General features: G+C 46.7%; 1 protein-coding gene across 1 annotated transcript in view; it reads left to right on the top strand.

Annotated features, from left to right (window-relative positions):
* LOC146869472 (E3 ubiquitin-protein ligase TRIM39-like) overlaps window positions 1-12,461 on the top strand; it is an 86,267-nt gene that overhangs the window by 39,854 nt on the left and 33,952 nt on the right. The window contains exon 3 of the mRNA XM_085599860.1: window positions 10,883-11,113. Within this exon, the coding sequence (XP_085455986.1) occupies window positions 10,883-11,113 (231 nt within the window). The remainder of the gene's footprint in view (window positions 1-10,882; window positions 11,114-12,461) is intronic.

Genomic DNA, 12,461 nt, shown 5'->3' with positions numbered 1-12,461 from the left:
GAGGGTAGAAACAACAAGGAAGAGGACTATGAATTCAAAATTGACTATGAAATGGGATTCCTTTAAATCAACAGTGAAGCATATAATTGATATGCCCCCCGCCGGATGTCACAAAAGACCTTTCCTTCATCTTGAGCGGGCTAAAGGTGCCTGCATTACATCAAACTCACAAAATGTTAGTTAATCATGGTGGTGATGAGGTATACGTTTCTCAATTTAATGACATACACTTTCACTATTACAGTTCTGTATGCAACATACATGCCAATGATACTAAAAACTTAGCAAAATAGCCTGCATATTAGATTTAAATATCTCTAAAACAATTAATGCAAACGTGTTGTTTCCTTAGAAATTATGACTTATCCGTGTTTCTTTGGAAATTGAATTAAGGCTACTTCATTGGCACTACCTGTATACTAGTGGCACAGCACACAACCACAACCCTCTACCTGTATATTAGTGACATAGCACACAAGCACAACCCTCTACCTGTATATTAGTGACATAGCACAAGAGCACACTTTCCTACCCATATAGTAGTGACACAGCAGAGGAGCACATCCCTCTACCAGTATACTAGTGATACATACAGGAGCACAACACTCCACCTGTATACTAGTGGCACAGCACACAAGCACAACCCTCTACCCGTATAGCAGTGACACCCCAAAGGAACACATCCCTCTACCAGTATACTAGTGACACATCATAGGAGAACAGCCCTCTAACTGTATACTAGGGACAGCACAGAAGCACATTCCTCTACCTGAATACTAGTGAATCATCACAGGATCTTAAACCTCCACCAGTATACTAGTGAAACGTTACAGGAGCGTAAACCTCCACCTGTGTACTAGTGACACATACAGGAGAAAAAACCATCTACCTTTATACCAGTGGAACAGGACAAGAGGGCAATTGTCTGCCTGTATTCTACTGAAACAGCACAGGCGCACAAACCTCCACCAGTATACCAGTGACGCAGCACAGGAGCACAACCCTACCTCTATACTAGTGGCACAGCATAGGAGTTCAACCCTCCACCTATATACTAGTGACACAGCACAAGAGCACAACCCTCTGCCTGTATACTAGTGACACAGCATGGGAGCACAAACCTCTACGAGCACAAACCCCTATCTGTATACTAGTGACATATGCAGGAGCTCAACTCTCTACCTGTAAATTAGTGACACAGCACAAGAGAACAATTCTCTACCTGTATACTAGTGACACAGCACAGGAGCACAAACCTCTACCTGTACACTAGTGACACATACAGGAGTACAACCCTTTACCTGTATATTAGTGACACAGCACAGGATAACACTCCTCTACTCATATAATAGTGGCACAGCAGAGGAGCAGAACCCTCTACCCATATACTAGTGACAAATTGCAGGAGTACAACCCTCTGACTGTAAACTAGTGACCGCACAGGAGAAAACCCTTCTACCTCTATACTAGTGACATATACGGAAGCACAACCCTCTGCCTGTTTACTATTAACCGCCTCCACAAGGGTATGAAGGCCATCGCCGAATTGATGAGGAGCAGCCGACTGAAGCTGAACTCAGACAAGACAGAGATCCTCATCCTCGGACCAACCCCATCAGCCTGGGACGACTCCTGGTGGCCAACCACGCTGGGAGCAGCACGAACACCCACTGACCACGCACGCAACCTAGGAATCATCCTCGACTCCTCCCTCTCCATGTCAAAGCAGGTCAACGCCGTCTCCTCCTCCTGCTGCAACACCCTCCGCATGCTCCGCAGGATCTACAAGTGGATCCCTACCAAAACAAGAAGAACAGTGACACAGGCCCTCGTCAGCAGCAAACTGGACTACGGCAACGCACTCTACGTAGGAATCTCAGCCAAACACCTACGACGACTGCAACGCATCCAAAACGCTTGCGCCCGCCTGATCCTCAACATCCCTCGCCGCAGCCACATCACTCCCCACCTGAGAGACCTACACTGGCTCCCCGTCGACAAAAGGATCACTTTCAGACTCCTCACCCACGCACACAAAGCACTCCACAACACCGGACCAGCCTACCTTAACAGCAGACTCAACTTCTACACCCCCGCCCGCCAACTCCGCTCTGCCAGCCTCGCCCTCGCCGCTGTTCCTCGCATCCAAAGAGCGACCTCCGGAGGCAGATCCTTCTCCTTCCCCACCGCCAAGACCTGGAACACCCTGCCTACCCCCCTGCGGCAGATCCAAGACCCACTCACCTTCAGAAGACTCCTCAAGACCTGGCTCTTCGAGAAGTAGCAGTACCTCCACCTCTCCCTCCCCCCCCCCCCCTTCAGCGCCTTGAGACCTTCACGGGTAAGTAGCGCGCTTTACAAGTAGATTGATTGATTAACACATCACAGGCGCACAACCCTCAACCTGAATACTAGTGGCAAAGTACAGGAGCACAACCCTTCTCCTCGATATTTGTGACACATCACATGAGCTCAACTGTCCACCAGTCTAGTGACACAGCACAGGAACACAACCCCATACCTGAATAGTAGTGACACATCACAGGGGCACAGCCGTCTAACTCTATTACTAGTGGCACAGCACAGCAACACAACCCTCCACCTGTATAATAGAGACACACCACAGCAGTGCAATCTTCCACCCGTATACTTGTGACACATTACAGAGGCGCAACCCTCTGCCTTTTTTTTTAATTCTTCAAATTTCATAGTGCGTGTCATCTTTGGCTTCAAGCCCTGCACTGCAGAATAAACGATCGTGCAATCATCTATACACCGGAGAGAAAAAACCTGCCTCCCTTATTAAGCAGCTGGCTCTCCTTGGAGACCCTAAATAATACTGAGTCTGCTTCTGGGAATATTTTAGAGTGTAAAGTCTGACTAATTGCCTCAAATAATTCCGGCCAAAAATCTTCTAATTTCGAGCACGTGAAAAATGTGAGGAGCCAATCTCCTGTCCCTTGCTGATGACAGTGGAAACAGTTTTCGGGGACCAATGGGTATATTTTATGAAGGGTTACTGGAGTATAATATGCCATCCAACGAGATAAGAACGACTTTCTTTTAAAATGTGTAGCTCGTAAAGATGTATGCCCTATCTCTGAGAGAGCATACCAATCCCTTTCTGATTAATTGCATTGTGGTCTTTTAAGAACCCTGGACAGGAATTCAGCAATTTATTTTTTCAGTGTCTGGTTCCTAAGCAGTCTAAACCAGTTTCCTATTCCCGCCAATTTGCTTTTACAAAGTGCACAACTTATAGGGTGCATACCTTAGCTGTCCCCCAAAATTTTTGCTACCAGGAAGTGGACCACCCGTCCAAAACTTAAAAAGAACCGTTTACACTGTCCCCCACATCTGGAAAGAAGCTCCTCCCAAGAGATACATTTACCCCCTAAAGGAAAATCTCCACATTCTTTAAAACCTATTGAATTCCAAAACTTCATCTCCCTATCTGATAGCGATAACCCTTAAAAATTGCTCTGACGGAGGTGCAAAACTGAAGTATCAAAAATGGCCTGATAAAATTTACTAAGAGCGCACAATCGTCCTCTGAACCCCTGAAGAAGCTTGCATCTAGTCTTTTTGGGTAGTTTAGCTTTTTTAATAACAGCTGGTAGACTTATTTCAGATTCCTGCACCATTCTGGTTAAAAACCCTCGCCAACGTGTTAATTTAGTCTGCTTGGTAATCACTCTGCATGTGAGGGAGTGCTGATCCACCTTGTGTTTTTTCTAATTGTAAAACACTCAGATTCACTCTAGATACTTTTTTTTTCCAGACAAAAATCCGTATCAATGCATCTAGCTCCTGAAAAAACCGATTAGGGATTTTAATTGGTATATTGGAACAAAAGTAATATTCATAATGGTAGGACCGACATTTAAATCATGTCAGCTCGTCCAATTAAGGTTAAGGGAAGCAGACACCATCTTTCCAAAATCCTTTTGATTTTGCTAAGCGTTGCCTTTCAATTCAAGCGATACAAATACGCAAAATCATTCATAAGATATATTCCAAGACACCTTATAGGAGTTTTGAACCTTGTTGGGACTGTAGTTGGGCTGGGAGATCTGGAGAAGCTACATTAAAGAGTAGGCCCTCTGTTTCGCTTCGATTGATCATATAACTCCCTATTCCTGTAAACTCCTCCGTCCTCTGCATTGCCCCTTGTATCTTTAACTCCTCCGGTTGCAGGTAAAGAGTAATACCATCTGCAAAAAGCTTGAGCCTGGCTATCCCCTCGATTGGTGCCCTGATATCACTTTTACTTCATTTTTCCACCAAAGGTTCGATAGAAAAGTAAATACAATTTAGAGCAAAGGGACACCCTTGACGTGTGCTACGATTAATTGATACGGTGCCAACCATTTGATCATTTATCATAACTTTGATATCTGCACCACGATGTAGATTCACCAACATTGTGGTGAATTGTGAGGGAAATCCAAATGTTTTCAGGCTATAAAATAAAGGATCCCAGTTTACAAGATCAAATCTCAAATTTTCAGCATCGATCATCATTATTAACGCATGTATGTGGTTATTTGTAGAATAATCTGTTGCCTGTGTTAAATACTGTGTGTTCGCTGATCTTTGTGGATTAATGACTGCGCGGCAGGCATCATTCGGGTCGCCCAGACTTTCATCGTCATTTTATAATCTGTATTTAGAAGGCTGATGGGTCTGTACGGATTTATATTTTTCTGATTTTTGTCTGTCTTAGGGAAGCTCACAATAGTTGATTCTTTGAAAGAAGATGGGACTTCCACACCCTCTGTAATATAATTTAAAAGCTCTACCAAAAAGGGCACAAATTCTCTGGCAAATTATGATAGAATTCTGAGGTTAATCCATCATTTTCGCATGCTTTCGCATTGGGCCTTCTTTGGAGTGCTTCTAAGATTTCCATAGGCGTAATTGTCCCCAGCATTGCCTGAGTTTGCCCATTGGGGAGCTGGATAGAAGCACAGTATTGTTCTATACTGGACGTTAAAACTTCTACTGTTGTTGCTCCACTGGTAATGGGATTCGCCACGATTTTAATCGTAGCCTCTTCAATTTCATTCCGGGTGGACCAGGCCAAACACCTGCCTATGTGCTGATTTCCTTCGTATCACTTGTGCTGGAAAGCGTTAAGATTGCTTATCTCCTCTAATGTAAATAAATCATTGAGATTTTGTTTTGCCAAACCTAGCTGTGCAGCACCGGGCGCTATTTCATTGGCCCCCTCGCTTGCTCTTGTAGCTTGCTCTACTGCAGCCTGGAGCCCCGCTATTTGCCGTGTACGTTCCCTGGCTTGATTTGCTTTGAAGGCGATAACCCTCCTCTCATTGTGGCCTTAAAGGATTCCCATACAGCAAACAGAGAAGCAGTATTTCTACTGATAGGAAAAAACTCAGAGATGAATCCTCTCATCTCAGTTCCTCACTCTGAATTAGCCAGGAGGGATCTGTTGAGTTGCCTCCTCGGCCTATCTCTTCTGGCTGATCCTAGTTCCACCACAGTAGAGGCCACCGAGTGGTCAGGAAAGCATTAGCCCAGGTATCAGACTGCACCCTATTTATTGTCCGAGAGGTTTAATAAATCTAGTCAGTATGCAGTTTTAAATCAATATGAAAAGCACGTATATTGCGCGAAGCCTGGGTGATTCTCACGCCATGGATCAACAAGCTGTAAGCTTTATTTTAATACATCAATAATTTTTTTAGTTTTTGGTTTCAGCTGCTCCTTTGCCTTATTGGATGTATCAGAAGCCAGATCTTTAATGTAATTAAAGTCTCCCCCCGAGATCAGCAGACCGACTGCCCCCATTGCTATATTATGGATCTGGACTAGTGAGTCAAAATCATCACCTACAGGGCCATAGTAATTGACTACGTTGAAACGCAGCCCTTTTACGCAACTTTCAGCCACAACCAGCTGCCTCAAGAATCTCAAAGCACTGCCCGGACATCCCAATCAATACCTCGACCCAGATAAATGGCTACCCCCCTCACCGCAGCTTGGGCTGATGCAAAGAAGCCCATGGAATATTTATGTGAAATAAAGATCTTTGGGGTATTACATTTGAGGTGGGTCTCCTGTATAAAACAAACTTTGGGTGAAAAAGATGTGGTCCACCTAATTAAGCTCCTGTATTTACGCCTATTTATAATACCATTGGCATTACAAGAAAAGATCCTGACCTTCTGCATCTCAGTAGGTATTACTCATCCTATCCCCAAGTTACAATTCACCCCCACTGAGAGGGCTGCCACCACCATGCCCCCACATTGAAGAGATACCACTACCAAGCCCTGTAAATACTTGGCAAACAATTTCCCACCCAAATCGTAGTCCGATCGATTCTCTCCTGCTGCCCACACTCTTTCTTGCCCATTATATTTCTGCTCATTGTTTTTTCCTTTAAATAGAACAAACGGTTCTGTCGGGTTTAAACAATTTCTTAGATTGATATATTTGCTTTAATGAACCGAAACGTATTAATAGCACATATAAAGAAACAATCAAACACACCGACAAACAAAATAGAATCAATCATATATTGAAAAGGGGATTGAATTCCCCTGGCGGTCACAAATACAAATGAAATTGCAGCAAGACAATAAGTGACTGTGGTGAAAGCATGACATTTAGTGATTAGTGAGATAGACAGTACACTATATACATAACAAATACATTGGTGACATGAACAATTTAGAGTATTGTCCTATATGATTTTACACATGTAATGCAAGAGCCCTTGATGAATCAAATCGCGATCAAGAGAACTGTATGGACATATGTTAAATTTCGACGTTTAACATATGTCATTGGTGCAAAATGATGCTATCTAGGATGTAGCTGAACTTTAACTTCAAAACATGAGTTTGTTAAGCCACAATATGCATTAATCATTCATCCTGGGCATTCTTGCTACAAAGGTAGCAGCTGTGAGGTAATGCTGGCTAGAATGCATCTTAACTTCTAAACATGATTTTGCTAGGAAGCCACATATATGCATTAATCAATCATTCTTTGTGTTGACACTTCAGCTGCTGCAATAGCTCATTCGCCTGCTGGACTGAGCCTAAAATCTGTATTTGCCCCTGAATAAGAACCTTCAACTTTAACTGCTGCTCCAAAGCAGCCTGGACTTCCTGTTTTTTAAAAAGTTCCAGCATCGACTTGTGACAACGCGGAGCTGCCACTGTGGACATGTGCGAAAAGATGTTAAATCGAGACCCATCTGAAGCCTGAAATCCCATTTGCATAAAGCAACCAATAAGATTGATTTGTTTGTGCGGAAGTCTCCAAAGTTGACGAAAAAAGTGCGCGGGTACTTGGCATTGGTTGGCTGATGAAATGGAACATGATGTGCCCTCATGATTGAAAAGTGCTCCATATTTGGAGAACACCCTGGGCATCCATTTTTTTAACCAAATCAGAGATATGTCATGGGATCCTGCCCCGTCTCTTGTCCCTCTGGGAGGCCTGTGAAATGTAAATTTGGGAGTCTGGATCGATTTTCAAGTTCATCCAGTTTCATATGAACTTCTAGCATCTCCTTTTGATGTTTTACTTCAACAGTTCGAAGACTTTTTTGAGATTCTTCCACATCCGCTATGCTCTGCTCTGCTTGCGCGAGTCTCTGATTTAATTGCAAAATATTATTGTTGATTGATTCGAGCTGAGTCTGAACTTTCCTGTGGGCCTTTTATCGTGCACGTTTCAACCCCTGTATCTCTTGCAAAATCGTCTGAAGAATCTCTCCGATCTGAGTTTGTTAAGAGAGGCTTCCCAAGCATCCTTTGCATTCTGGGCACCTTCAAGAGCCTGAGCGGTCAGATGGAAGCTTGAGATGTTGACTGTTCCTGTTATGTGTTCTCAGCTTGCACGACCTTTGTCTGCCAATGGAGCAGACAAAGCCAAACCCTGCGTTCCTAACCTCGATTCCCCGGGCATTAGCGAGACCTTGGCAACCCTCTTCGAACCAAATTAGGGGTATGTTGGTTTCTCACTAAGGGCATCATTAGGATGGTGGGCGGAATTTGTCCACCCACCATCCTTTCGTAGAATGAGACCGCCCGCCATAGGTTCGGGGGTCCCGTGGGTGACATTAGGATGCGCTCGCCACACTGGCGGGCGCATCCTGCATTCTTGACATTGTGGCGGGCGGTGCTCTCAGCATTGCCCGCCGCAATGCCAAAAAGGCATGTCGTGCAGTTCCATGCACAACCTGGCATCTGCCATGTTGTGAATGGAACTGCAGGGGGGTACATGTGCACCCCCCACACCTCAGAATCCCTGGGGGCCCGCTACGGGCCCCCAATGACAAGAACCGCATGCCTTTTCGTGGCGGGAAAGGCAACACCCCGCATGCATCATAATATGGATGGCGGTGTCTAGCAGACACTGCCGCCATATTAACTGCTTTTCCGCCCAGTAGGCAATCGGGTGGATTGCCTACCGGCGGAAAACCTGCGGACAGTCTTTCCGTCCGCTGGGCTCCCCCCCGCCATAGTAATATGGCGGGGGGAATTGGTATGTGGGCGGGCACAAATGTCAGGCTGTGGCGATCCGCCCGACATGCTAATGGGCCCCTTGGTTTCATGCCAGGAGGGCTACTGGGTGTTGCTCCATGGCTGTCACGTGAAGCGATATCCCAAGTTTGCATGGGATCCTGCCCATCAAGAGAAGACGCCCCCTGCACTGGCGTGGAATTAGGAGGAAGCGGCAGTCGATTTTTAGCCATCAATACAGTAAACCCCCTGACAAATGCCTTGCAGAGTCCCCATTTACGCTCACAAGGTCAGTGGAGCCGCCTAAATTCCGAGAGACCCCCTCTAACACACTTAAGTTTGTGGTTGGGCTGCTATCTCCCCTCTGTTCATCCATATTCAAAGACTCAGCTTGCACAACTTGTTTTTTTCTGACCTTTGCAAACTTGACTTTATTTAGAACCGTAGTAGGGGTACAAGCCCTCCCCGCAGACTCCCGAACTGTGTGACACTTCATAGACCCTCTATCTGTGAACTAGTGACAGAGCATAGGAGTGCAACCCTCCATCTGCATACTGCTGGCACATCACAGAGCTCAAACTTCTCCTTGTATACTAGTGGCACAGCACGGGAGCACACACCTGTACCTGTATTCTAGTGAAACATCACAGGAGCACAACCCTCTACCTGTATGCTAGTGACACACCACAGGAGCGCAACCCTCCATCTGCAAACTAGTGACACATACAGGAGCACAGCACTCTAGCTGCATACTAATGGTACAGCACAGGAGTGCAACCCTCTAGCCATATACTGGTGACAGCACAGGGGCACAACCCGCTACCAGCTGTGGCGACATAACTGACTCTACAGAATTTCTGAGGCCAGTCCTTCTTGGTGACAGCAGCCTCCGAAGCTGCGGTGTGACATACCTCACCTGGTAACACACTGGTTCCTGCTCAGTGTGACATACCTCACCTGACAACACACAGGCTCCTGTCCTAATTCACAGTGTGACGCAGCTCACCTGATAACACATAGGCTCCTGCTCTGCGCTACAGTGTGACATACCTCCCCTGATAACAGTCAGGGTCCTACCCTAATCCACAGTGAGACATACCTCACCTGATAACACACAGGCTCCTGCGCTAAGTTACAGTGTGACTTACCTCACCTCATAACACACAAGCTCCTGCTCTAGGCCACAGTGTGACATACCTCACCACATAATACACAAGCTCCTGCTCTAGGCCACAGTGTGACATACCTCACCTGATAACACACAGGCTCCTGCTCTAAGCCACAGTGTTACATACCTCACCTGATAACCCACAGGCTCCTCGCTAAGGTGTGACATACCTCAGCTGATAACACACAGGCTCCTGCTCTAAGCCACAGTGTGACATACCTCACCTGATAACACACAGGCTCCTGCTCTAAGCTACAGTGTGACATACCTCACCTGATAACACACAGACTCCTGCGCTAAGCCACAGAGTGACTTACCTCACCTGATAACACACAGGCTCCTGCTCTAAGCCACAGTGTGACATACCTCACCTGATAACACACAGACTCCTGCGCTAAGCCACAGAGTGACTTACCTCACCTGATAACACACAGGCTCCTGGTCTAAGCCACAGTGAGACGTACCTTACCTGATAACTCACAGCCTCTTATCTTAGGATTGGAGAAGATTTCTAACCAAACTCCTCACCCATCTTCTATAGGAATTGCTGAATTACCTGCAGAAATCGGTGCAGTACATTAATTTATCTGGTAGTTCTCCATTCAATAACAGAATACACATAATTTTTTTATGATTCTGAACGTGAAATAGTCACACCAGTGATTCCCCCTCACTCTGAATGGTGGCCATAGTAGGACACACCATCAGCATCTCCTTCTGGGCAAACACATGCAGAGTCCTGGCAGGACAGGGGCATCCTGCACACCACGTACATCCTCTCTTTCATCCCAAGGGCTCAAACTTCCTGCCCCCACTCATTTACATTCTATTGTGTCTGTCATATCCACTCACACTTGACTTCAGCCAGTCTCCACTCAGCCTGTCTCTGGGTCTTTGACTGTCTCTGCCTGTGGTGGGTTCGCTTCCTTGCACTTTCTTTAGTGATCTAACTTCTCTGCAGCCTCACAAATTCTGACCTCCCCACAGGTTGTGAGGAAAGGGGGAGGGCAGGAGTGGGAGAAGGACAGAAGATGGTAAGAGGTAAGGTAGTAAGAGGCTGCAGTTCTGAAATTGAGAGAAGCACGCTAGTGTTCTGATTTTTGAAAGTAGCTATCAATCTCCTCCATACTCCCCTGAACTCCCTCTCTAGGGACAGCTTGTAGGAAGCTTTTTAATATCTAACCAGCTTTTGTGTCTTTGCTTATGACAGGACAAGTTAAGAACTGAGAAGAATAAAATTGAATCTGGTTTTGAAAAACTGCGGCAACTCCTGAAAGAACACGAGCAAACACTTTGTGAAAAACTGGAGGAGATGGAGAAGAAAATCACAATGGTAGAAAATGGAAATATCACCAAATTGTCCAATCAAATCACCTCTCTCAATGCCCTGATAACAGCGATAGAAAAGAAGTGTGAAGTGCCAGTGTGGGAACTCCTGAAGGTGAGATATCGATCTACTTGGATTTGTAGAGAAGGGCTAATCACCCGTAAGGGTCTCAAGGCACTGGGGGGTGGGGAGGGTGGGGTTAGCAGGCTCCAGCCCATCAAGGGGGAGGCGTCTGTCGAACAGCCAGGTTTTGAGGTTTCTTGTGAAGATGGGGAGCAATGTTGTCTGTCTGAGGTGGAGTGGAAGGGCGTTCCAGGTTCGGGACGCGAGGAAGGAGAAGGAGCGGCTTCCTGATCTGGTCTTTCTGGTGCGGGGAACCATGGCGTAGGAGAGCTGGACTGATCGTAGGGTCCTCTGGGGTGCGTGGAATTTGAGTTGGCTGTTCAGGTATGCTGGTCCGGTGTCTTGGAGGGCCATGTGGGCGTGGGTGAGCATCTTGAAGGTAACTCTAGCTTCGATGGGGAGCCAGTGGAGTGTGTGCAGGTGCTGGGAGATGTGTCAGTGTCTTGGCAGGTAGAGGACCAGTGTTGCGGCGGCGTTCTGGATGTTCTGTAGCTTGCGGTGAGGTTTTTGTTTATTCCGGCGTAGAGTGTGTTGCCGTAGTCGAGTCTGCTGGTGACCAGGGCGTGAGTGATGGTCTTTCTATGTTCGAGGGGATCCATTTGAAGGTCTTACGTATGAGGCGGAGGGTGTGGAAGCAGGAGGACGAGACGAAGTTGATCTGGCGGTCCATTTTGAGCCCGGGGTCCAGGATGATTCCCTGGTTGCGTGTGGGGGCCACCAGGTGTCGTTCCATGCGTCATGGTTTGGGCCCGTGATGAGCACTTCTGTTTTGTTGGTGTTTAGTTGTAGGCAGCTGTTTTTCATCCATCTGGCGACGGCTTCCATGCCTTCTCGAAAATTGTGTCTGGCGGTATTGGGTTCGTTGGATAGGGAGAGGATGAGTTGGATGTCGTCTATGACACAATGTTGAGTCTGTAGATTTTGACGATGGGGGCAAGCAAAGCCATGTAGACGTTGAAGAGTGTAAGGCTGAGGGAGGACCCCTGGGGGACTCCGCAGGTGGGAGGTGTAGGGTCGGAGAGGAAAGGGGAGAGTCTGACCCGCTGTGTTCTGCCGAAGAGGAAGGAGCGGAACCAGTTGAGGGCCTTGTCTTGGATCCCTGCGTCGTGGAGTCTGTGTATTAGGGTGCGATGAGAGACTGTGTCGAACGCCACTGAGAGGTCGAGGAGGATGAGTGCTGCTGTTTCTCCTTTGTCCAGCAGGGTGCGTATGGCGTCTATTGCAGCGAGGAGGGCAGTTTCCGCACTGTGGTTTTTTCTGAAGCCGGATTGGGAGGAGTCGACGATGTTGTGCTCTTCGATGATTGTGGCGAGTTAGCTGTTGACGGCTTTCCTCAATG

The sequence above is a fragment of the Triturus cristatus genome, chromosome 1_1, assembly GCF_964204655.1.
Source record: "Triturus cristatus chromosome 1_1, aTriCri1.1, whole genome shotgun sequence".
NCBI lineage: Eukaryota > Metazoa > Chordata > Amphibia > Caudata > Salamandridae > Triturus > Triturus cristatus.
Note: the sequence above shows the minus strand (reverse complement) of the source record. Positions and strands in the feature narration are given on the sequence as shown.